The sequence below is a fragment of the Capricornis sumatraensis genome, chromosome 4 (genome assembly GCF_032405125.1).
Source record: "Capricornis sumatraensis isolate serow.1 chromosome 4, serow.2, whole genome shotgun sequence".
Lineage (NCBI taxonomy): Eukaryota > Metazoa > Chordata > Mammalia > Artiodactyla > Bovidae > Capricornis > Capricornis sumatraensis.
Genome location: NC_091072.1, coordinates 93,343,193 through 93,369,736, shown reverse-complemented (window position 1 = coordinate 93,369,736; position 26,544 = coordinate 93,343,193). Strand labels below are relative to the sequence as shown.

General features: G+C 42.0%; 1 protein-coding gene and 1 non-coding gene across 3 annotated transcripts in view; both read left to right on the top strand.

Moving 5' to 3' along the window:
* Positions 1 to 17,898, top strand: part of TBC1D30 (TBC1 domain family member 30) — a 44,094-nt gene extending 26,196 nt beyond the window's left edge. The window contains exons 9-12 of one of the 2 annotated variants that reach the window (XM_068971083.1): positions 8,145 to 8,257; positions 10,212 to 10,351; positions 13,341 to 13,547; positions 16,995 to 17,898. In XM_068971083.1, the coding sequence (XP_068827184.1) occupies positions 8,145 to 8,257; positions 10,212 to 10,351; positions 13,341 to 13,547; positions 16,995 to 17,713 (1,179 nt within the window). In that variant the 3' untranslated portion in view covers positions 17,714 to 17,898. Of the gene's footprint in view, positions 1 to 8,144; positions 8,258 to 10,211; positions 10,352 to 13,340; positions 13,548 to 16,922 lie in introns of both variants that reach the window. The other variant, XM_068971082.1, reaches the window with a different exon arrangement.
* On the top strand, positions 9,338 to 9,409 carry TRNAC-GCA (transfer RNA cysteine (anticodon GCA)). The gene has a single exon. It is a non-coding gene; the product is annotated as a tRNA-Cys (tRNA).
* Positions 17,899 to 26,544: the final 8,646 nt, after the last annotated feature.

The following is a 26,544-nucleotide window of genomic DNA, read 5'->3' as shown; positions in this document are numbered from 1 at the left end:
CTGTGACCCCATGGACTGCAGCACACCAGGCCTCCCTGCCCATCACTAACTCCTGGAGTTTACTCAAACTTATGTCCATTGAGTCGGTGATGCCATCCAACCATCTCATCCTCTGTCGTCCCTTTCTTCTCCCGCCATCAATCTTCCCCAGCATCAGGGTCTTTTCAAATGAGTCAGTTCTTCGCATCAGGTGGTTAAAGTATTGGAGTTTCAACTTCAGCCATCAGTCCAGTCTCTGACAGGCTCAACTATAAGCATCTCCTTCTTTGACTCACCACATTTTCCTTGTACCACTCTTGTGAGCCTTCATCACATTCTACCTTGATTTGAGGGTGGATTTTATTTCCTCAGTGATATTATGAGTTCCTAGAGGACAGGGACTGTTTTCTCATAATATATAGCACTTTACTTTCTCCTAGAAAGAAGCAAGAAAGAAAATGAAGTTGCTCAGTTGTGTCTGACACTTTGGGATCCCATGGACTGTAGCCTGCCAGGGTCCTTTGTCGATGGGATTTTCCAGGCAAGAATACTGGAGTGGGTTGTCATTTCCTTCTCCAGGGGATCTTCCCGACCCAGGGATCAAACCTGGGTCTTCCACACTGTAGGCAGACTTTTTACCATCTGAGCCACCAGAGAGATACTACCTTCTCCTACTGCTGCACAGTAAATGTATTAGTTCATTAAGCAAATAGCCATTGAGAGTCTGCAACTAGTTTTCTGCCTTCTCTCTCTCTCTTTTCCAAAAGTATTGATTTGTGTATTTGGCTGTGCTGGGTCTCAGTTGCAGCATGTAGGAACTTCCATCTTCCTTGTGGTGTGTGGAGTATTTTAGTTGCAGCATGCAGGATCTTTAGTTGCAGCATGTGAATGCTTAGTTGCAGCATGTGTGATCTAGCTCCCTGAGCAGGTATCAAACCCAGGCCTCCTGCATTGGGAGCATGGAGTCTTAGCCACTGGACCACCAGGAAAGTCCCTCTGCCTTCTCTTTCTCAAGTGGTTGCTGATCACATCACATGATGGCCCTCCTTCCATGGTCTCTCTCCTCTATTACAGTCTGTACTTTGCTGTCAGCAGAATCGTCATCACTTACTGCTTTGGTCTTTTTATTGTTCTGCATAAAACCTTCCCATGCTTCCTTGTTATTAACAAATAAAATGCTTCAGCCTAGTTTTCTAAGTCCTGTATTAACTTCTCCACATATTAATTGAGCGCCTGTCTCTGTCAGAAGACCTCTTTGTGGAAATTAATGTCTGGTTTTATCTCTAAAGATGAACAAGGAGTAGGTCATACTCTGTGTGTGTATGCGAGTGTGTGTGTATGCAGAGGTGCATGCACATTGAGGGTGTGTGCGTATGTGTTGGAGACAGTGGTGCAGATCAGAGAGGCAATTCATGGGCGACAGAGCAGCAGGAGTCAAGGCTTTGGCTGTGGCAAACATTATGGTGTGGGAAGGAAGCTGTAGGAGTTTGGTTTGCTGATTGGAAGACTGATGCTGAAGCTGGAGCTCCAATATTTTGGCCACCTGATGTGAAGAGCTGACTCACTAGAAAAGACCCTGATGCTGGAAAAGATTGAGGGCAGGAGAAGAGGGTGACAGAGGATGAGATGGTTGGATGGCTTCACTGACTCAGTAGACAGGAGTCTGAGCAAACTCCGGAGGAGATAGTGATGGACCGGGAAGGCTGGCATGCTGCAGTCTTTGGGGTTGCAAAGAGTCGGACATGACTGAGTGCTGAACAAATGTAGGGAAGACCACAACCCATAGTAAGGAGTGTGGACTTGATCCTCCAGGTCAGTGGTTGTGAGGCTGTGCTTGCTGGAGTTCTTGGGCTTCTGTTGAACCTTTGGAAAGGGGAGAAGAAGAGCTGTGGGTCTGAGAGATTTCAGGGAGAGGAGGGAAACAGTCTTAGTTGTGTCTTATGTCGACTCCAGGGGCAACCCCATGAAGGGTGGACTTGAAGGGGCCTCTGTCAGGAGGTCGGGACATGAAGAAGCAAGAATGGAACAGAAGCAATAGTTAGAGGGTGACGTTGACAGGACTTGGCCATGGAAAAGGGACATGGGGTGAGGGAGAAAGGAAGGGAGAGACAAGGACAGCCCACAGGTTTCTGGCTTAGGAAGAAGAGGGGATGTTCATGGGGGGAGACAGGTGGGCTTGCTCTCACACTGGCTGCGGTGGAGGCATTCCGTGGCTGCCCCGCTCCTCACCCATCCAGAGCTGTTCCGCACTGCCTCACAGCCAGGACCTGTTGCACTGGCCGTAGCCGTCCTCACCCCGTCCCCTGTGGGCCGTGTTCATCCCCGTGACAGGGCTTGGGGTTCCTTCCGACATCCTCTCTGTGAAAATCCTTTCTACCAGATCCTACTCAGTCTCCCCCAGCTCCTCCCACCAGGCTGTTACCTAAGCCCTTGTTAATGGTCCTAATAGCTCCTCCCTAACTCCTTCAACACTTAAGATTGTCAGCAATTGTCACTACTGGCTTAGTGCTCATTACAAATTATTTTATATTGTTTGATATTTTTTCAAATATGTTTGTGTTCTCTTCCTAATGAAGTAGCAGTTTGCTTAATGATAAGGGCCTCATATTACTGTGTATCCCCATAATGCCTGCTGCTGCTGCTGCTGCTAAGTCGCTTCAGTCGTGTCCAACTCTGTGCGACCCCATAGACGGCAGCCCACCAGGCTCCCCCGTCCCTGGGATTCTCCAGGCAAGAACACTGGAGTGGGTTGCCATTTCCTTCTCCAATGCTGGTGTGCTGCCATTCATGGGGTCGCAAAGAGTCGGACACGACTGAGCGACTGAACTGAACTGAATGCATGAAAGTGAAAAGTGAAAGTGAAGTCGTTCAGTTGTGTCTGACTCTTCCCGACCCCATGGACTGCAGCCTTCCATGCTCCTCTGTCCATGGGATTTTCCAGGCAAGAATAATGGAGTGGGGTGCCATCGCCTTCTCTGCCATAATGCCTAACATAGTGCTAGGAATCCCCCTGGCTGCTCCATGGGTACACAGAAGTATAAAACATTAGAATTTGAGGCAGTGTTTTTCAAACTTGACTGTGTATAAGCAACATGTCAGGAGTGTATTAAAAGGCAGATATTTGGCCCATGGGTGGTTGTTATGCCAGTGGTTTGAACTAACACTAATAGAAACACTGATTTGAAAGACTCTTAAAGGCCCACTAACCTAATTCTGTCACTTAACAGAGAAAAAACTAAGACATGGAGAATGAGCTTCTTGCCATATTCTTGGGTTGTCTAGTGGCAGGCCCAGAACTGGTGGGATCCAAGCTCAACACGTGGCCTGCTGCTCCTCACCACCCAACACAGGGCTTCTACCTTATTCAAAACATGTCTTTCTAAAATCTGAAATCCCCTTTAGAAGAATGGGCAACATTTTATTTCACCTGAAGTTTAAATGTTGTAAATGACAGATACATTGCACTTTGTCTTCTGGGCATTTCCTGTCTTAGATACCAGGAGAAAGGAGAGCCCCCTCTTTACTTTGCTTTAAGAGAATCCTAGAAGGAAAAATGTAGACTGTGGCTTGATTGATTAGATTTCATTTTAGCAGCATTTCTCCTGCCGAGGAAAACATCTGGTAAAGATGAACTGAGCCTAATTTTGTACAACTTATGATTTCATGTTTTTTGTAAAACATGTCAGTGATGAAAAAGAGAAATACTATTCCTTTTCAGCAGTACCTAAATATAAAATGTCTATTTAAATGCATGTTGGTAGTTTGGGCAGTAAATAGACTGGTTGGTTTTCCTTGACATTGTAGAGTATTAAGGAAAGAAATGCTGAATGTCATTTCAAGCGCTCTCTTTTCTGTATTTACTCCTTAAGAAAGTTAATTCAGTGGCTATGATCCAATTACGGTAGACCTTAAGTCTGTCAGCAGACCTGAAATGATGAAAAATAAAATCAGATGAAAAATGTGGACCACATACAAGATCTTTATTTTTGAGCTGAAGAGATGCAAAGATTCTCCCTGTTTGGTTTTCCTGTTTCTTTCAGTTCTAGGTGCCATGCGCCAAATTATCTACTGGTTTTTTTTTTTTTTTTAAACCATAAATCTCATCACTCTTTTATATTATTAGCAATGGCCATTTAAATAAGAGATAATGTTAGAAAAAGAGATTGGGAGAATGCTGATGGATTAGTTTATATGGATTTTGCTACGCCTTTTGACAAAGTCTCTCATGGAATCTTTGAGAGAAAAGTTATAGTTTTTTTTTTTTTAACTGCTCCAGGACTTTGTTGTGGCATGCAAGATTTTTTTTTTTTAAGCTGTGGCATGTGGAATTTCATTCTCCAGCCAGGGATTGAACTGGGCCCCCCCCTGCATTGGGAGCACAGAGTGTTAGAAACTAGATCACTGAGAAAATCTCTCTCTATAGTTTTATGTATAGTTATTATATATAGAGGGCTTCCCTGGTGGCCCAACAGTAAAGAATCTGACTGCAATGCAAGAGACCCAGGTTTGATCCCTGGGTCAGAAAGATTCCCTGGAGGAAGGCATGGCAACCCACTCTAGTACTGTTGCCTAGAGAATCCCATGGACAGAGGAGCCTGGCCGGCTGTAGTCCATAGTGTCACACACAGTCAAACGTGACTGAAGCGACTAAGCAGCAGTGGCATTATATATAGAAAAGTTAGTTACATGCAATTACTAGATGAGTTTGGAAAAACCTCACCAAAAGTGGTTGTCAATAATTTACGGTTACCTGAGGGGAGCCTTCAGGTGCCATGAGACTGTTCCCTTTTTCTATCAGTGATGAAATGGAAATCACATGGATGTGAATGCTAGTCCAGTAGAAGGATACTATTTGATTATTAGCGCTGTCAAAAATGACACTGTCTGCCTTGCAAAACTGTGTGGGCCCATAACTGGAAGTGTTCAAGCAGCGCCCTTATGATCAAATGTTGGAGATGCTCTAAAGGGTGCTCTTGCATGGGAGGGAGGTTGAATCAAACTATGTTTAAATTCCTTTTTAACCTTAAGATACTATTTTTGTACTATACTTTGGCTCTAAGATAATTAGTAAAATTCCTTTCTTGAAATCGGTTGTAAATCTCTGATTTACACAGTTGGGTACCTGGAGCTTCTCAGGTACCCTGAGGACTGTGGTGGTATGTCATGTACCTTCATGGGATAAATATGTCTGCTGACAAGTGAGACCTTTAAGTAAGTGTATGAATACATGCGAAATACTATAAGGACATTTCTTTCAGAAACACTGATTTATACTTTAAAGGGCTAACTAAAAGTAAATTATAGAGAAAGGAAGAGCAGGAAAAGAACATGAATCCCAAAGGAGCCAGTGTTCTTTTTGGTTCAATGTCTTTAGCTGAGTGGTCCTTGAAGGAGCTTGGTAAGACCCCAGACCATTTACTCTGGGGCAGAATGGGACAGAGTAGGGCCAAAATATACTCTTCTTTCTCTTCTTACACACTTCCTTCATGAGTCTGGGCCAAGGAGTTTTCTGATAACTTTTAATAAAATTAGCAGAAATAAAAGGTGACTCTTTAGCTAGACATCTCACTGATTGTCTCCAATGAGACATCTTTCTTCATTTGTAGAGAATTTTGAAATTCCTAACATTAGTAATTTCATCTTTTTTAATGGTGAAATTTATTTTTAATTGAAGGATATTTGCTCTACAATGTTGTATTGGTTTCTGCCAAACATCAGCATGAATCAGCCATAGGTATACCTGTATCCATCCCTCTTGAACCTCCCTTCCAGTAATTCCATCTTTTAAACTTGAATCCTAATGATATGGGTTTGTTTACTGAGATATGATTGACATATAACATATTAGTTTTAGGTGTACAACCTAATGATTCGGTATTTGTATATATTGTGACATGATCACAAAAGTCCAGTCAACATCCATCACTGTGCATAACTAAGACTTTTAAAAAATATTTATTCATTTATTTTTCTGCACCAGATCTTAGTTGCAGCATGTGGTGTCTAGTTTCCTGATCATGGATCAAACCTCTACTGGCATTCTGTACTGTCAGTAAAGCAGCTTTTTGGGCACTGAACTGCTGGCAGCCTTTGTGGCATCAAAGAGAGTATACTCTGACCATGTTATTAATGAAATCCTATGAAGTATTTCAGGCATACAGAATGTATTAAAATAATATGACAAAACTTACACGCCCATGACCCAGTTTAGGAAATAAAATATTAACAACACAGGTGAACATCCTCATGTACTCCTCTCGGATCCTGCTTCTCTCAGAGGCAACCACCATCCTTCACTTTTTCATGATGAGTTTCATGCCTTCACTTTTCAGATGAAAAGGAGGCACAGAGAGGTTGGGAACCAGCATAATCTCACCTTCTGGACTAATGGGAGCCACGGGGTGCCTTCTGCTTCTTTCCAGGGGGCAACTGTTCACTGTTAGTACATTTGGGCTGCTTCTTAGCCATTTTGGTACACGGATCTTCCTGGACTTAGGATGGGGTTACACGCAGAAAAACTCATCATACACTGAAAATGTAATACACCTAACCTACCAAACATCACAGTTCATCCTAGCCTGCCTTAAACATGCTCAGGACACTTATGTTAACCTATACTTGGGCAACATCATCTGACATGAAGCCTATTTTATAATGGAAAGTTGAATAACCCATATAATTTATTGAATGCTGAACTACAAGTGAAAAACAGAACAGTTGTCCGGGTCCAGAATGATTGTAAATGTATTATTTGTTTCCTCTCATGATCACTTGGTGGATGGGGAGCTTGATTGCCTAGTATCATGAGAGAGGATCTATGGCACATTGTAAGCCCCGGAAAAGATCCAAATTCAGAATTCAAAGAAGGGTTTCTACTGAATGCATATCACTTTTGCACCACCATAAAGAGGAAAAATCATTTAAGTTGAACTCTTGTGAGTCAGCGACTGTCTGTAATCAAGTATGCATGAGATAAGGTGATTTAGAGAGGACTTTTGTGGTCTTGATATACTTTGTAACTTTGCACAGTAAGCAATGGAGAATCAAAGGAATTGTAGCCAGCACTTCTGTGTTTGGAGTCTTGGGATATTACACTAAGGTATAAGTGGATACCACGAAGTTTGGAGACAGTCAGATGTGCCAGCTCTTTAGAATCGAGATTTCAGTGGACTGTTCCAGTGGCGGCTCTGAGCTGTGGGGTGAGACTGCAGCACTAGGAAGCCCCTTTTAGAGCCTTCCTTTTTCTTCCTGTGCAGAGATGAGACATTTCCTAAACCTTCTGAATTGAAGAATACTACTTTAAAATATTTTCCTTGAAAAATGTCATCAGGACATTGAATGGCTTCCTGGAAGAAATGAAAGTTCATGTGACTAATATGCATCTTCTGATGAATAAGAGCCCAAAAGATTGAAGAAATATGTTTGGAGCAGTTAAGTTTTTATCAAATTAAGAGAACAAACAAGATGATTTTCTTCTCACTGGTAGAATGATAGATCATCTTAAAATTCTGGAGGAAGCACAGGTGCTTTTCCCATTTTTATTTATAGATTTTTTAACAGCCTATGCTTTACAGCCCTGTCATTTCCTTCTTTTTTTTTTTCTTTAAAAATAACAGTTAACAATTTTCGCCTAGAACTCATTCACAGACATTTGAAAAGGTGGTATCTTTGGAGGAAGCTTGCAGGCGATCATGAGATCGTCCCCCAGATTTAACTTTATCTGGAAGGCTGACATTTAATGTCTATAAAAATCATCTAGGAAAGCTTTGGAAAATGAGCAGTACATATAAAGAAGATTGATGGGTTCTCTGGAAAAGAAGTAATAGGGAGCTATGGATTTCTGAATTAACCCATCTATCAAAGGAGCAGGGGGGTGTCAGACTGTCCTCATTTCTCCTGCCCCACCCCTACCCTGCGTTCACCAGTTGAGTGCCCAGTTGCAGCTGGATTGATTTGAGGACTCACTATTGTTTCATTTTTTAATTTTTAAAAAATTCTTCTCTCTTTCTTGAAGACAGTATCAAGTCGACTCTCTCCATCAGCTGGGTAAGGAGCAGTCTCTACCTCTTCACACCCAAATCATAGAACTTTCATGTCTTCACAGGATTGATAAAGTTATTTAAGACCATGATTTCAGACATGGTGTTTTTGTTCTTGTTTTCCAGACTGTTTATTCTATGGCTCCATTCCCGTTTCCACAACTGGCAGAGTTGAGGGAAAAATACACTTACAACATTACACCATTCCCTGCCACAGTTAAGCCCACCTCAGTTTCTGGGTAAGGTCTTTTTTTTTTTTCCCTTGTTATTTTCATGATGAAAGACTTAATATTTTGTTATTTATATTTATTAAACCTCAGAAATACATTCAAAATAGCTTAGTGCTTAAAATCTGAAAATCTCTTTCCCAAAGGTTTTGATTTAAATTCAGGAGGAAGATTTTTGAAAGTGTTACTTTTCGAAGAAGGTTGGGACATAAACTGAAATGGTATTTAGCAACCCTACAACTTATTTAAAAATATCAAATAATAAAAATTTCAGTAATTTAAAAAGTGTAGAATTGGTGCCTGAAGAGACAGATGAGCTAATTTAAAATACTGTGGTGACCAGAAATTGACAAATATATGTACATAGGAATTTATATTATGAACATGTATGTCACAGTGAAAAGATATACTATTTAGTAAGTGGTGCTGGGCCTATGAGACTCAATCTGGAAAGAAATAAAATAGGAGTCACACTTTATGCCACACATCAGGATAAATTCCGTATAGACGAGAGAGTTAAATGGAAAAAAATGAAATAATAAAATAAGCAGCAGAAGATATGGAAGGATGTCTTTACTTCTTTGTAATTGGGAAGGTGTTAATAACTGACTCGAACCAAAAAAAAAAACCTCCATAAGCAGACAAAAAATACTTGCGGAAAAATATTTGTAACTGATTTCTCTTGTGTATAAAGTTCTTAGAAGTCCATAAGAAAATGACCACGCAACTGAAAATGATGAAAGGAGGGGAATAGGCAGGTTACATAAAAGGCAGCATCACTTAGACTCGGAGAAACGCAAAGTGAGATTGTGAGATTAAAGTGAGACTGAGATTCTGTTTTTTCACCTGTCAGATTGACAAAACTTTAAAAGGTCGGTGTGCTCTCTGTCGATAAGGCTATAGGGAAACAGACACTCTTAGACTTTGCTGATGAGAGGTTAATTACCATAGGATTGGGGGCAGGCAATTTGACAGTATTTCCCCAGATTTTAAGGCACATACCCTTTGATCCAGCAATTCTACCTTTCTGATTTATCCCACAAATATATTTGTACACATGCAAAACACAGTGTGTATAAGGTTATTTGGACTTCCTTGGTGGCTCAGATGGTAAAGCGTCTGCCTGCAATGCAGGAGACCTGGGTTCGATCCCTGGCTTGGGAAGATCCCCTGGAGGAGGGAATGGCAACCCACTCCAGTATTCTTGCCTGGAGAATTCCATGTACTGAGAGGAGCCTGGCGGGCTACAGTGCATGGGGTTGCAAAGAGCTGGACACGACTGAGCGACTAGCATATAAGGTTATTAACTGCAGTGATGTTTGTAATAGAATAATATTGGAAACCACTCCAATGTGCGTCATTAATAGCCTAGTCCACAACATGGGCTATATAGGTACAGTACAGTACATGCACACATGACTATATATACATGCAGTACAGTGCAGCCATTAGAAAGATGAGGAAGAAGCTCTGTGTGTGAATACAGAGACTTTTTTCAGTTGAGTAAAAGCAAGGTGCAGAAGAGTGTACTCATATGTAGTATGCTAATACTTATGAAAAAGAGGAGAAAAATAAGACTAGTCATATTTGCTTATTTACCTGATAACAAAGCTGAAGAATACATCAGAAATGAGTAACAGTGATCACCTATGGGAATTAGATGAGGCAAGAACCAGGCAGAAGTTGGACAAGGATGGGAGATGGACTTTATATTGGGTTGGCCCAAAGGTTTGGGTTTTCCTGTAACATCTTGCAGAAAAACCAAATGAACTTTTTGACTAACCTAATATATGTACATATATAATAACTATATAGATATATTAAAATGTGTATTATAAATATAATTATATAAATGTGTTATATAAATTATAGCATATATGTATGTCATTTAAATCATGTAGGTACGTTACTTAAAGGTAATACCGCTATTTTTTTGAATATTGCTATTTCTTTTATGTTTACCAAGACGACATGGTAAGGTCAGAGACAGCGATGAAGAGAATGACCCAGATGATGAAGATGTTATTGCTAATGCAGTGGGGTGTCTCGGACCTTTCAGTGGACTCCTGGCACCTGAACTGCAGAAGTACCAGAAGCAAGTTAAAGGTAAAGAGGAGGCCTCTGTTAGATAATCACAGTGTGTTGGTTCACTATCAGTTCAGTTCAGTTCAGTCGCTCAGTCGTGTCCAACTCTTTGCGACCCCATGAATCACAGCACCCCAGGCCTCCCTGTCCATCACCATCTCCCGGAGTTCACTCAGACTCACGTCCATCGAGTCCGTGATGCCATCCAGCCATCTCATCCTCGGTCGTCCCCTTCTACTGCCCCCAATCCCTCCCAGCATCAGAGTCTTTTCCAGTGAGTCAACTCTTCGCATGAGGTGGCCAAAGTACTGGAGTTTCAGCTTCAGCATCATTTCCTCCAAAGAAATCCCAGGGTTGATCTCCTTTAGAATGGACTGGTCGGATCTCCTTGCAGTCCAAGGGACTCTCAAGAGTCTTCTCCAACACCACAGTTCAAAAGCATCAATTCTTCGGCGCTCAGCCTTCTTCACACTATAGGCAGGGTATTATTATTGTGGCCTATTGTTTCCTGAACTGATTACCACTGTTAAAGATCTTCATTAGAAGTATCTTCTCTGTTACTTTATCATTTAAGAGGATCTCTCTGATGTGTGTCACATACATCATACATACTTCTTTTTCTTTATGATTAGTTTTGCTTTCCACTCACCTGATTCAACTTTGTGTGCTCAGTTCCTTAGCACAGGGCCAGATATATAATAGATGCTTACTATATTCTGTTTGAGTATAATTGGATTCATTATAGACTAACTTCTTTTCCACTATAGAAATATTCTCTAAAGCCAAAACATGGTAGCCTCTATTTGAATTTCAGTGACCAGAAACACATTATCTCATAGGACATTCCGCTAAATTCCTCTGCTTAGTCCAAGGTCTCTAGATTTGAAAAGATAACTTCCACTTACCAGTTCTGATCATCAATAGTTCTTCTGTTCAGAGCAAAACAGAACAAGTCTGCTCCCTCTTCCGCTGGATGTCTCTTGGATCTTGAGACCAGTCCTCATATCCCCTAGAGCTTTCTCCATGGTCCAAGTTCAGAATTTCTTAAAGATATGTCTTCCAGAACTTTTAATATTCTATAAATTCACCTCTAAATGTCCTGCAGTTTGGTAGTATTCTTCTTAAAAATGGTACTCTAAATTGAATGCCATGCTATGTTTGTTTTTTCCTTGCAGAGAACAGACTTCCTGTGGAAGTCTGGACATTATCCATGCAGTGAACTCTTTTGAAGCAGGTTGTTGTTCTCCCACTATGATCTTTCCTATCTTTCCTATCTTGGGTGGCAGTTCTTCCCTTAGGACATTTAATTCTGCCTTTTCTAGTTTGAAGACCATTTTCTTTGCCGGAAGAGTACAGAAACAAAAGATGTCAGGCGCCTCTGCATTCTCTCTGCCATCTGCTAGCTTTGTACTGCCATTTCAAAGTCAAGAGCTATTTTCTCATTTTTGTTCTTCATGCTTTTTTGGTTTGTTCATTTTGTTGTTGGTGAAAACAACAACATGGTCATGGTAGTTTTAACCCTCAGCATGTTTTATATTTTAACCTGCTTAATGTTCAGTTCAAGTCATTTTGTGTGTGTGTTCTTCGTATGTACTCCCTCGTCATCTTTTGAACTGACTTAAAAAAGAATCTGAACTCAACCAGGGTTCTGCTGATTTTGTAATGTCTTCTTCCTTCTCTTTTGTTGCTTGAATTTTAGCTTTTGGTTTCTAGCCATGGGATCAATATGTATTATAACTCTAACATTTTGAATCTAACATTATAATGTATTATTAACTCTAACATTTTTATAGTCTGGGTCTATGTTCCATTTTTCTACCCTGTTGTTTTTTTCTGTGCAACTATGTACTCTGGCTTGACATGATAACTTTCTCCTAAATTTCATCATTAGTCTTTGTGTTACTTTAGTTTAGATTAGCAGATCTCCTTTTAATTTTCTTCTCCTTAGAGAAGTATTTTCAATAAGAATATCAGATATTCAGTCTTTATCTGAACAACACTTTGAGCAGATGTTAGAATACTTAAAATCCCCTAATAATCTTTGTTTTTAAAGCTTGTCCCCAGGCTGGTTTTACATACTGTGTTAGAAAAATCTCAATTTATCCCCTTTTGCCTATGTGACATGGGAGTGTATTCTCACACAGTATTTATTTCTGTTTCTTGGCTTCCTTGGTGGCTCAGTGGTAAAGAATCTGCCTGCAATGTGGGAGACCCAGGTTCGATCCCTGGGTCGGGAAGATTCCTGGAGAAGGAAAGGCAACCCACTCTAGTATTCTTGCCTGGGAAATCCCATGGACAGGGGAGCCTGGCAGGCTATAGTATACAGGGTTGCAAAGAATCAGATACGACTGAGTGACTAATACTTTTCATTTTCATACTTGGATGTAATCTCAAATTTAAGGGATAAATCTAGTTGTTGATGTCACAGGAGCAGAAACCACACCAGATACAACAAACATAACAGAGAGTCAGGAAATGCTTATTAAATGAATAAAAACATTAATTTCTAGTGATACTGTGATCTGAAGTCTTGATAATCTTGTCTTGCTATTTTTAACTGAGGAAAAAAACTCACTTTTAATGCCTGACTAAACCCTGCAAACGGTCGATCCCTTGTAAATTCTTGTGCAGTTATATGGAAATCTGTACCCTGATTTTAGACAGCTAGAGTTGTATTTTTCTAAGGGAAGTTTAGAAAATGGCAGTGATTTTTATCTGGAAACAGCTGACCTTATGTCCATATAATGATCAAAGTGGTAATAAAATCAAACAATGAACTCACACGGCTCATTTCAGATTACAGTTAGGCTAATAAGAAAATGCGGAAGTATTTTCAGAACCAAATAAAAACAAGTACTAGACACATTCTAGTGTACCTGGATTTTTTCTGTGGTTCAGAATTTCCTGGAGGTTAAGATACTACCCTGGGTTATATAGTGTCATCAATTCCCACTTAGTTCTGTTCTCCTCCAGTGACACCGTCTCCTTGGCTCTCTTCCCTGGAATACAGAATCAAATGGGGACCAGAGTCTGAGATCCAATAACATTGCAGAGCTGAGTCCAGGAGCGATCAATTCCTGCCGAAGTGAATACCATGCAGCTTTTAACAGTATGATGATGGAACGCATGACCACAGATATCAATGCACTGAAGCGGCAATATTCTCGGATTAAAAAGAAGCAGCAGCAGCAGGTTCATCAGGTGTATATCAGGGCAGGTAATGTACTTCTTTGAGTTAATTTCAGCTGTGTCTCAACTTGTATAAGTTGACACAAGTATTTCTAGGATGGCCTGGGAATTACTGCTCACTCTGGCTCAGCACCCACCAACACAGCTGGCAGGAGACAACAGCATCTTTACCTTTTCACTTTTTATTTTATCTTATCAGGCTCTAAAGAAGAAAAAGGTCCCAAGGACCAGGCGGCTGATGGTATTGAACACCTCTTTGCTCTCATTGCTTTTGGAGAAGGGTTTACAAATGATGAGAATGTTGCAAAGCCATGCAATCCTTGGATCTGAGACATTTTGGAGCTCTTACTTCTTAAGCTCCAGGCATTTGGAAGTGGAATTTAGTCATCTGTGTACTAGTAAATTAAGCTATTCTTCAGTCATTTAGATAGTAATATAACAGATGTTGTGATCAGAGGAAAAGGAAAAAGCCATTTCTGTGCCTGGCTGATGGGTTAGCAGTGTCTTGGGGGTCTGCTGAGAAGAACACAGTTTTACTGTAGTTGGAGTTGCTCTTTTCCAAGGATTGTTAAGCTTCTTTTTTTTTTTCTTTAAATTCCCCGAATCCCAATGAACAGTCTATTTTATTGTTTAATATATGCTGATTTGGGAGTTGGTTTGTCTTATTCTAAGTGAAATCCTAATGAAAATGATGCCAGTCCAGAGTTAACTATGGTATAATTTGACATGTTTTTAAGAGACTGGTGAGCTTGTGACTGTCTTGCACAAAAACTGAATTTACCTTTTACTTGTTGGGAAGAAGGCAACTTCTTGAAGATTCTTCCTTTATCCTGAATCATTATAAAAATCTACCACACAAAAAACTAAAAACTATAACACTTTAATTTTCAAAGCAGTGGCACATACATGTCCTTATTTGTCCTTAAATCTACAAGGAAAGCAAGAACAGATGTTTTCATATCCTTGTGAAAAATAAGGAAATGGTAATTCAGGAAGGCTTAGCAGTTGTCTGGGATTATATAGCTATATTGAGTGGTCAGGCCAGGGCTGTAACCCCCACGTTTTGATTCTTTATATAGTTCTGTTTGAACCACTTTCAAAAGCTTTGGGTGGGATGTTGAACAGTTGCCTTTGGGTACTAAATCACCCCACTGTTTGTATTCTCGTCTGTGCTGTATGTACAGACATACTGTGTGTACAGACATATGGTCTATAGGTCAAATTCTGCTCAATGTCTGTTTTTATAAATACAGTTTTATTGGAACACAGGCATGCCCATTTGTCTGCATATTGTCTCTGATGGCTTTCACATTTCAGTGGCAAAAATATTTATAGTCCAGTCCTTTATAGGAAAAGTTTGCTGACCCCTACTCTAGATCATGGTTTCTGTGGTTATTTTTAGAGAAATATTGGCGCTCAAGGGCAAAGTTCAAGAACATTGCTTCTCAGACTTTAGTGTGAATATGCATTGCTTGGGGATATGTTAAAATGAAGAATCTGCTTCCTGTAGCTGTGGGTTGGGGCTAAGATTATGCATATCCAATAAGCCTCTAGGTGATGCCACTGCAGCTGGGTGAGGATTGCACGTTGAGTAGAAAGGTTTTGGAGATGATATAGGTTAGGATTAGCAGTACAGGTGGAGAGAGTGAAATTCAGCTAGAGGCAAAAGTTCCCAGCTTCTGGGATGTCCCTGGTGGTCCAGTGTTTTACACTGCCAAGTCAGGGGCCACAGGTTTGATCCCTGGTCGGGGAACAAAGATCTCACATGCTGCGTGGCGTGAGCAAAACAAACAAAAATCATCAGCTTTTGAGATTTAAAGAAAGGTGGTGAGGATGGTGATTGAGGTTAGGTTAGGTTAGCTTTCTAGGTTAGGGAGGACAGGAAGTTAAGCATTTTAGTCCTAATAGATTCTGTTTTTATGAAGAAATTGGAGAAAAAGTTGTTTGCTTGGGAGTAAGTTGAAGGTTGTGTAGGAGCTTAAAGAAAGGAATGAAGATTTAGATTGAACACTGAAAGCAATGGGAGAGGGAAAGAACGTTTGTTCAGTGCAAGTGAGGACCTAAAAAAATGGGCAGTTAGGAATTTAAGGAATATCAACCCACATACCTGTGTGAATCCCCCATTCCCCTCACCACTACCCCCAGCAGCTCTTAGCTCCCACTTTGGAAAAGAGAACGTGAATTGTGGCTCTAGAGTGGAGTTTTGTCAGGCATGTGCGGTACAGCCACAGGGATGCTGGACCGCGGTTATTGATGAGGTGTGGTCCAAGGGATCAGCCATGCACCTAGCAGGGTGGTGGTGGTGGCGTAAGGGGGCCGAAGAGACAGTGAGAGATTATGAGAAGCCTGGGGCATCAGGGAATGAAGTCTGTATGGTTCATTACCAAGAATAGTTGCATCCAAGGTCTGCGAGCTAGAAGAGTCAACAGGAAGAATAGGAGAGTCCAATATTTTTTTTTCATGTGAGGCAGATCCAGATGATGTTTAGGAAGGAACTGGACAGGTTGAGGCCATGACATAACTCAGGGAGGTAAGAGGACACAGAGTGAAGGGGAAACAGGTGTCCAAGTTTCACTGGAGACTGGCCTGTGACCAGAGGTGGAGAGATGAGAGCAGCTGAGAAGCATAGCAGGGTGGACGACCACAAGCACATGACCTGGGTGATGTGAAGGAAGGCTGCTCACAAAGCTGGTCTTTTCCCGCTACTTCTGCCTGCAGCTCTTGTCCCCTTGAGTGTGCAAACTTCATTGAAAACAGGGGCTTGGTCATAGCCACAGGAGGAAGACAGTACTACTGTTAATAGTGTCTTCCAGGAGAACCCAATTTTGGGTGCTTTCCTGGTTTCAGTTTGCTTTTAGAGTCTGTTGAGGACACAGGAGTGGACCTGGGACCAGGCACTTGATGTCTGTGATGTCACTGTGTTTTTACCACCTCCTTATCACTTCTCTGATTCTGCTGTCTCTCACTTAATAATATGCAGGGTGTGGTTTTCCCACCTCTCAGATGCTGACAGGTGGTAATCCATACGGTCATAGTGTTTGACTTATTATTTAAAAAAAAAATTTTCCCCCAAAGATTTCCTAGATATATAACCTGGGAGGTTGCTTCTCAGAAGCAAAGCTCTCTGTAGAAAGCATTAGAGAGCCTGGACTCTAACTGGTAATAAGGGGTCAGAGTCTGTTCCCTTCGTGTCCTCAGCCCCTCGTCTCCTCTGTATGAAGGGAGGGAATCTGTACCCCAGGCTCAAGGACTGAATTCAGTTTCTGCTGCCTTCAGTTACATGACTCTGCCCTTACCAGGGAAACGTGGGCAACGGGCGGGGACAGCCTGTCTTGACTCCTCTTGCAAGATGGATGTTTTTCTCTGTGGTACCTTTCACACGACCTTTCAACCTTTCTTTCAGACAAAGGGCCGGTGACCAGCATTCTCCCGTCTCAGGTAAACAGCTCTCCAGTTATAAACCACCTTCTTTTAGGCAAGAAGATGAAAATGTCAAACAGAGCCGCCAAGAACGCTGTCATCCACATCCCTGGGCACACAGGAGGCAAAATATCACCCGTCCCCTACGAAGACCTTAGGACCAAGCTCAATTCTCCATGGCGAACCCACATCCGTGTCCACAAAAAGAACATGGCCAGGACCAAGAGCCAGCTGGGCTGCGGGGATATGGTCGGGCTGATAGAAGAGCAGAGCGAGGGCTCCAAGACTCACACCCTGGGGGCGGCCAAGGCATCTCCCTCCGACTGTGTCGGGACAGCTCGAGGCGAAAGCGGCTGCTCCGACGGCAGCACAGGCAGGACCATCGAAGGGCGGTCTCCGGAGCCGGTGTTTGCGGATGCAGAGGCCGATGTGTCTGAGGTCCAGGTGAAGATAGAAGCCTTGGAACTGACCCCAAGGGATGCTGCTGCTGAACCTGAGCCCAGGGTGCCTCCACCCGGCCAGCGACACATCCCGGAGCCACCCGATGCCCCGGGAGGAAACAAGGTCCCCGGCAAGGCTTCCCAAGGTGGTAGCCACCCGAAGACCCCCATCTTTAGCCCCTTTCCCAGCGTCAAGCCACTGCGGAAGTCCACCGCCGCCAGGAATTTGGGATTATACGGTCCGACAGAAAGAACCCCAACCGTGCACTTTCCTCACATGAGCAGGAGCTTTAGCAAGTCCAGCAGTGGCAACAGCATCACTAAGAAACGGTGACCTTCTCTCAGAAACTATCCGCATTCACCTCTTCACGGTGGCAGGAGGGTTCCAGCCGGATGGATGGCTCCAGATGAGCTACCGTTGTCCACTGAGAGTGAATCCAGAGGTTCAGAGATGAGCAGCAGTCCTTAAAAAATGGGAATTGGAAATTGTATAATTGGCGCTAAAATCGGGATGTCTTCTGATTACCAATACAGTGGGTTCTTGTGGCAAAATAAATATTGTGGTTTTAAAGTGTTTGCCCAACTTTTCCTTGTGAGCTGTTTAGAAAAGACTTTGTATCTAGACTGTTAACTCTTCTTCCTTCCCTCCTGTTCTGAGGGCCTTCAGGGTCCTAGTGGCACCCCCCAAAACTTCCAGTTTTCTGGGTGTTATTAATACTCAAGCATGCACACACTAGCTGGCTAGAATAGAAACTGCAAAAAGAAAGTTAGTTTCTTAGTTGCAAAAAAAAAAAAAACTTCCCAATTTCTCTCTTCATGCCCTATTTAGGGCAGCGGGGGAAATGTTTGTATGTGAGTTTTCCTTCAGTAGTTTTGGCCAGTCTCAAAACTGGTTTTTATTCTTGTGCTGAAGTTCAGGAGAAAAATCTAGACAGCCTTTCCTTTACTTTCTGTTTCTACCTGCAAAATGAAGAAACCCCTCATCTGTTGAAATGTAGGTTCATCACCAACTTGAAGATCTTATGCAGGGGTCCCAAAGGGAATATGCATTAAGCAGTTGCCCCGAACAGCTTGCTGATTCCACTAAGCTTTCCCCGAGCTCCATGTTCTTCTTCTAAGGAGAGTGTAGGTGCTCAGTGGTGGGATCTCTGATGGGCTCTACACAGAGCTTGTCTGGCACCCTCCACCATGCAGCTCATTTACTGACCAGCTCTCCACTACAGTTGCAGGAAGCCTCTGCTCAAAAGCCAGAACATAGTACCTGCAATTCTGTTAGTTGAATTTTGTGCTTTTTTGGGGAGGTTGGAGTTCTTTGTTACTTGAACACTGCCTTTTCCTGGAGAAGGCCCCAGTACTTTCTAGCTCTCTCTCACCCCTTCCTCCTCAGAGTTAGCCCCTGTTATCTCCACTATGCAGATGGGAACCCTGAGTCACCCAGAGGTGAATAACCCTTCAGATACTCCAGGTAAATACTCTCGGTACTCAGTGTGACTCAGCCACGTTTCCTCCAGTGCAATAGGCGGGTTTCATGCTCTTTGTACACAGATGTGTTGGCTACCTAGTTTCTAGAAACCAAGACTTGGAAGCCATTCACTGCACTCCCTCCTGACTCAAAGAACCTTTCGCCAGATGGTTCAGAGTGCTGTCATGACATTTTGTAAAACCAGCTCTGACTTGCTTATCTGAAAAGGTAGTTTATTAAAAAAAAACAACCAAACACTTCATGCAGCTGTCATTTTGGCTGGACAGAAGGCTCACTCACAACCCCCTTTTCCCACCATCTTTAGAGACAGACTCAGCATTTTTATCCTTATCCCTGAAAGACCTCGACCAGGCTGGCAGGCATTTTGATGATGCAGACAATATTCATTTGACCTAATTGGAGGATTGCTAATTCGGAAACCAAAACTATAGTTTAAGAAAGGATTTTTTTTTTCCCCATGGAGAGGCACTAATTTTTAGAATCAAATAGAGAATGTGATTGTGTGGGCTTTTTTTGAACAGAAAACATGAGAATGATATATACAATGAGAAGAGTTATCCTTTTTGTGGTATTTTTACCCCTTAAAGAATTGAAGATGGAAAGTCTGAGTAATAAGTTATTGCAGTTTGGGTCTTGAATTTGGTGCTTTCCAAAGTTAGCACGCAGCTTCTTAAAAAGCAGCCACACCCACAGGCTGTGTCTTGGGAAGAGTGTAGGTGGAGAGTCGGGATTACTTTGCATAAGAGACCATGTTTTCCAAAGTTAAGCCAGAGACACGATTTTCTTCCTTCTCCTCAGCCTTTCAGATAAGAATGATTCCACATTGTATTCTTTTCTCCTCCCCAGTCCCGAGTGAGTCAGAATAGTCCTGTCCCCTGGAGGGATGTCTGATTTGAACAGAGGATTGTTTTTCCTCTCTTGAGTCAGCTTCCAGCTCCCTGAGGGCTCTGAGTCTGGGGAGGTGGATAATGAGGTAGAGGGTACTTACTCAGTTCCTAGGCTTGTGCCATCGCTGTCTGCTACCTATCTTAGGGTTTGTAACATATATTGTTCCAGTTTCTTGCAGTTGGTCTTCCTGAGGAAAGGGTGGATGTGATGGCATGCAGTTGGGGATAAGTATTTGTTGATGAAGAGTAAACTACTGAAAGGGTAATAGTCTTTTGAGGTAAGAATGACGACAGCAGGATTTCAAAACCCGACAAATTCCTGTTCAAGCACTCTGTCCTGTTAAAGTGCATGCATTGTACCATGTAATCACCATGTGAATCGGTCAATTTGTGAGCTTTGCCTACTTTAGAAAACAGAATCTGCAGTAGCCTGTAGCACACAGCATGTACGAAGACCAGTGTGGACTTTTATCTTCCTTTGTCTTGGACACTGTACGCCAGGACCAGAAGTACTTACCAAGTAGCGGTTTCTTTATTTGTAGGTATGTCTGTACCGTCAGCACTATTCTGGGAGTCGATTTATGTCTCTGCACCTCAGTCCTCTTACAAAAGCCTCCAGCTAATCTAAACCTAGTTTGTAATGTCAACAATGGGGCTGTAACTGTTTGGAATATTGTATTCCCTCTTTTTGTCTCTCTTGTTCTGAAGAACTGTACCGATCACAAAAATATATGCATAAAGATTCTCATTGTTGTAGCTGTTGTGGCGTTGTTTATCTGAGTGCCTGCATAGAATGCTGTGTGACTTCTCTCATCCTCTTCTCTTTTCCTGTCGACTTCCCCCCAGCCTTCCCTCTGCTTTTGTTCATGTGAACCAAGGGAGCAGCCCAATAAACTCCAGTGACCCCAGTTTAGCCGCTAGGTTGCAAGGTGGGCTATGATCTGCCAGGAACTTGGCAGAATGCTGGGTTCCTGAATATGAGTAGGAGAGTTTGCTCAAGAATGTGCGTACGTGTGTGTGAATGTATGCATAGAAAATGAATCTGTAGAGCTTTCATTTCTGTTTGTTAGTTTAGCTTCCCGGTCTTGTGGAATCTAGATGAATAGAGAACTGTGGTCAAGTGTACAGCTGCTGCCATCTCCCCTCATAAAATCTCCCTTGACTCTTTCTGAGCTACTTGTTTTGTTTTGTTTTTTTGCTACATGCAGCCATCATCTGAGGCAGCATTTTAAATATACTATGTTTCCTTATTAGAAAAGTGACACGTGTATTAAGAAAATTTGGAAAGCAGAGCACAAGGGACCGTTGGTGTTCTGGAATGGGTCTCTCTGCTGTTTTTTTATGTTTGCATGTATACACACACCCCTGTCTACTAAAAGGTGTATTGAGAACACTAGTTGAAGCTTTGTTTTTAGCAAATGCTCTTCTACAGCAGCATTTCATTGACCAGTATTTCATCATGTGTTCATGCCAGAATTCACACAACAGCATCTTCTTGTAAAAGAGATGTCTTTTTTTTTTTGATATTGAAGTGTAGTTGATTTACAATATTATGTTAGTTTCAGGTATATAATAATTACTTTTGTTATATGTAGTAGATCTGTATACTGTTTTTTAGATTCTTTTCCATTATAGTTTAACATGAGATAGTGAATATAATTCCCTGTGCTATACAGTAAATCATTGTTTATCTATTTTATATATGGTAGGGTATATCTCAAACTGGTATTTTTTGGTTATAGATAGTACTGGAAAGACTACCCTAACACTTACATCTTTGTGCACAGACCTAAGAATTTTCTTAGGATATGTTCATCCAAATGGAGTTGCAAGGTCAGAAAATGTGTGAATTTCTAAGATGTATATATATATATATATTTATCTCTACCTCCAAATTGCTATACTTGAAGATTGAAGTAACTACAGAAGTACTCAACGAAAATGCCTTTTTTTTTTTGTCCCTAGGACCTTCAGAATTGATAGAAACAGTGATAATAGGCATTCATATCTCATCCCTGACTTTTAAGAAAACTGTTAAGTAGGATGTTTCCTGAGGTTTTTGGTAGGTATCTTTGAACAGGTTAAGGAAAGCACCTTTTATTCTTTGCTCACTAAGAGTTTTTAAAAAAATCAACACATATTTAACTTTATCAAGTGATCCCTAAATTGCATCCTTTGAAAAGGAAGTGATGCTTAAGACTTCGTATCTTGAACTTGAGAAAATAGCTATTACCAAGTTTCATCATAGCATATTAAGGTATTTTAGAGTTGGAAGTGATAGTGATGAAAGTCCTATGTGCAAATTTTCATTGCAGTATTAAATTTACTAGAGGAAATTTGGAAATAATGTAAACATCTGAAGACAAGGATAACAGTTGCATGAATTATGGTTCATTTACAAAATGGAAGTGCAAGGGCCCATGAGTGTTTGGACCATTGACATGGTGGTTCTCTTATCTTCATGAGGCAGTTCAGGTGAAAATTTCAGCGAAATCTGGAATCATAGACTCACTGGATACAGCTATGAATGAGAGGTCCTTACTGGATGATGGCTGAAACCAGAACCGTGCAATGTGGCTGTTCCACAGAGGCAGTCTGGACTCAGTTAAATGGGGACTGAATGGAGCTACATAGACACTTGGGTTGGTTCAGCTCCCTTGAGGTTCCCTGCTGGCCATCTCCTGAAGCTGAGTCTACTTCTTTCCTAGTGTGCAGCTCTGATCAAACCCATTGACCTTTTTGCAAAGTCACTGTCCATCCCATTCTCTTCCTTCCTTCCAGCATGGGCAAGCCTTCTCTGACTGCTTCACCCTGCATTCCAGGGGCCTCAAGAGTCTTCTTCTTAAGGTTAAAAAGCCAGGAAGTTGACTGTTTCTTAATACTTTCTTTCTTTCTATATACTCCCATAACACTTCTAATTTTTCTTTAGGCAGTGCTGATCCTTGAGAAGGAGGTGGATCAATTGCCCTGTGGGGCCACTAGCTCTCTGGTTGGAAATAAGCTGACACTTCAAACCCAGGTGTCTCCCAATCCCTGCTGCTGCTGCTGCTGCTAAGTCACTTCAGTCATGTCCGACTCTGTGCGACGAGGGTCTATAAATCTGGATTGAAACAAAGCAAAGCAGCCACAGAACAAAAAACCTCTTCTAGAAATTTTGATACTGAACTAGATTTGGCAACCACTGGTCAACCTATTTTAATGGACTTTCAAATAGTCTCCCAGCCCACCCCACCTCTCTTTGTTGGTATGACTACATATTGCTGCTAGAGTAATTTTTCTAAAATGCAAAACTGATCAGACAATTCCTCTGGTCAAAATCCTTCAGCTGGTTCCCATCTTCTGAAGGATAAATGTTGAAACCCTTATCTTGGCTTGATCTAGCCCATGGTCATTTTTCCAGCTTGTTTTCCCGCCATCTTTCCCATTCATTGCCTTCTGCAGTTTGTCATCATCAGCACAATAATGTCAACCCCTTGTTGAGATCTTATCTGCTAGGCACTGTACTGGCGCCTCTATGTTATCTTGCTGGCATATTCCTCCTAAGAACCCCACACACATATTATTCCTGTGTTGGAGATGATGAAAGTGGGGTGAGTGGTTGTATTCTTGACCACAGTCACCTCATGGTAACTGGCAGAGTCCTGATCCTTCTGACACCAGAGCCCAAGCTTTCTGCTTTGCACTGTCTGCACCGTCTGAGACCTTTGCATACAGCAACTTGAAATGCCCCGAAAGCTTCTTACTCTCCCAACACCCTTGTAACTGTGTATTTATTAACCTCTTCCCTGAGCTCCCTCCTTGCTCCAGTCTGCTTGGAAAACACCCACCCACCCTTTTAGTCTTATCACACACATTAATAGCGTCAGCTCCAACCCTTGCCACTTTCCAATAGTATGATTTTGTGTGTGTTTCTTAACCTTCTCTTTCTACATCTGTACAATGAGGATAATTTCAATCTCACAGGGTTTGTTGTAGACTTCTGTGATTCTGACCTAGAATTAACATTCTTCCTTTGGCAGTAATGTCCTGGAGAGCTTTGTTCTCTTCCCACGTACATCTCTGTGAGGCTGATGGCCTAGGAGCACACAGTCCAAGCTAAGCCATTCAGCATTCTCCCTGTTCCCAGCCATGGTGTCTGACCCATGGTCAAGTACACAAAGAATGTCAATTCCTGGGCTCTTGTTTTGAACTCGTGGGGAAAGCTGATTTGCTCATTTTTAGTGGATTTGAACCTGGAAGGAAAAAAGCCAAGGAGCTGCTGGTAGCAACCATCTTGTAACATCTCCCCATCCAGGAGAGATTCTTGGAGGAGTGAATCGAGACTGAGCAAGCAGAGCGGAGAAGCAGAAACCTGGCCCTTTTCATGTCAGAGACCCCTGGATCAGACCATACCTGAAGCAAAATTACTCTCTTTACACCACTTATTCTTCCCTGGTGGCTCAGACGGTAAAGCGTCTGTCTACAACGTGTGAAACCTGGGTTCGATCCCTGGGTCGGGAGATCCCCTGGAGAAGGAAATGGCAATCCACTCCAGTACTATTGCCTGGAAAATCCCATGGATAGAGGAGCCTGGTAGGCTACAGTCCATGGGGTCGCAAAGAGTCAGACATGACTGAGTGACTTCACTTTCACTTTCACAGCACTTATTACATCAGCCAACCTTTCAGTTTTTGGTTTTAACCTGTTTGGTCAGGTTTTTTATCATTCATATTAAAAACCTGTTAATTGGAATAGACATTTTATGAGGATAACAGGTTAAAAGGCAAAATAGTAGGCACCGTGACTAACAAGTAGCTAATAGTTTTAGCTGACAATGACTCAGACGTCTCCTGAGGGCTCTCTATGACTTCTGGCTCTGTCCTCCCCATCCTAATAATAGATAGTGTAAGTTGGTGACAGGAAGTGTGGTTCTTGTTTTATGAATGGGGTTCTTTCCTCCAGCCTTTGAATCTTCTTTGGCCTCGTATCTCCTGGTGGCGGGAGAGGTGATTCTGAGTATGAAACAGTTTTCCACCAATTTCACCTCTTATTCCAGCCCCATCTTTGTTCACAGCTGAGTCCTGGGGAGAGCAAAATAACTGTAAGCAAGTCACCAAAGGGTTATTTTAACGAAATTCCACAAAAGTTGGGCGTCCAGGCAGCCTGTGTGTGGAACTTCCTTCTCCAGGTGTGATGGAAACCAAGGGTGTCTCCCCTTGCTCCCTCAGGAGCCTGTTCAGCTCTCTCACAGGGAAGGCTCTGGAGCAGCTCTGCTGGCATCTGTTGGGAAGTAGCAGGGCTGGATGGGGGTGGGTGGGCCTCTCGGGGACCTGCAGGATCCACTGGGAGCACCCACTAGGAGCACACCTTCTGGGAAAAAAAGAGGAGCACCTTGTGAGGATTTCAAGAAAACATTGCCTGGTGTTAAGGGGATGGAAAGACCTTATAGCCACTGCCTCAAAATATGTGAGAACAATGGTTTTTGAAAAATTTAAATTAATTTTTATTGCAGTATGTTTGCTTTACCATGTTGTGTTGGCTTCTACTGCATTAGCAAAATGAATCAGCTGTACATATAGGTATATCCCCTCCTTTTTGGAGCTCCCTCCCATTTAGATCACCACAGAGCATTAAGTAGAGTTCCCTGTGCTATATAGTGGGTTCCCAATACTTGTCTACTTTTGCACAGTATCAATAGTGTATATGTGTTAATTCCAATCTCCTAGTTCCTTCCACCCGACCCCTTTCCCTCTTGGTAACCACACATTCAGTGGTTTGAGTCATTGTTACAGGGACCCTATGTAGACCAAAAATTTGCTGAGTCTGTGAAAACTCAGGTTACATATAACCTGTATCACACATACGTGCTAAATTCCACAAATGTATATGCAACAGAACCTAGCAGATGGTGAAAAGCTTTAAAGTTTTTTTTTTTTCATGTGGAGCTATGGACTGGAGTTTCTAGTACATTTTCCAAGTGGGAAACAAATCACAGAGTCATGGAATTATTTAACAAAAATGTTCGTATCAGAATAATGAAATCACTAAATGTCAGACCCAGAGAGCATGGAGCTCAGTTTCAAAAATTTACTTCCTTATTTAAAGTGGAGTATATTTTGCTTTACAACGTTGTGTTAGTTTCTGCTGTGCAACAGTGTGAGTCAGCTCTATGTACACGTATATCCCCTCCCTCTTAGACCTCCCCCCACCCCATCCCGCCCATCTAGGTCATCACAGAACACAGTTAAGCTCCCCATGCTATACAGCATCTTCCCACTAGCTAGCTATTTTATACATGGTATATATTTTACACAATGTATATATGTAAATGCTACTCTGTCCATGTACACTTTCACTTATATAAGTAATATTTGCACATGTTGAAAATTCAAAATGTGCAAAAAGCATATGGTAAAAACTAAGTTTCCCTCCATACCCTGTCTCTTAGCCAGCAGTTTCCCTATTCACTGGAAACCACTGCTACTGCTTTGTTGCATCTCCTTCCAGAGAGATTTTATGCATATTCAAGTACTTTCATACACACACATTTGCATAGGTAGTGGCATAAGAACCTTCTGAACCCTTCTTTTTCACTTAATGTATTACAGAGGTGATTCCATAAGAGTGCAGGTAGCAACCTCAGCCTTTTTTTTTTTCTTTTTATTGCTGCTTTAATTTTCAACTTACTGTACACAGTGAATTTACCCTTTTGGCCTTTGCTAGATCATTTGATGGCTTACAGTTCCTTACCTGTACTAAGCAGGTGGTGCTTTAGGTGATAAAGAACCCGCCTGCCAGAAGAACCCGCCTGGCAGA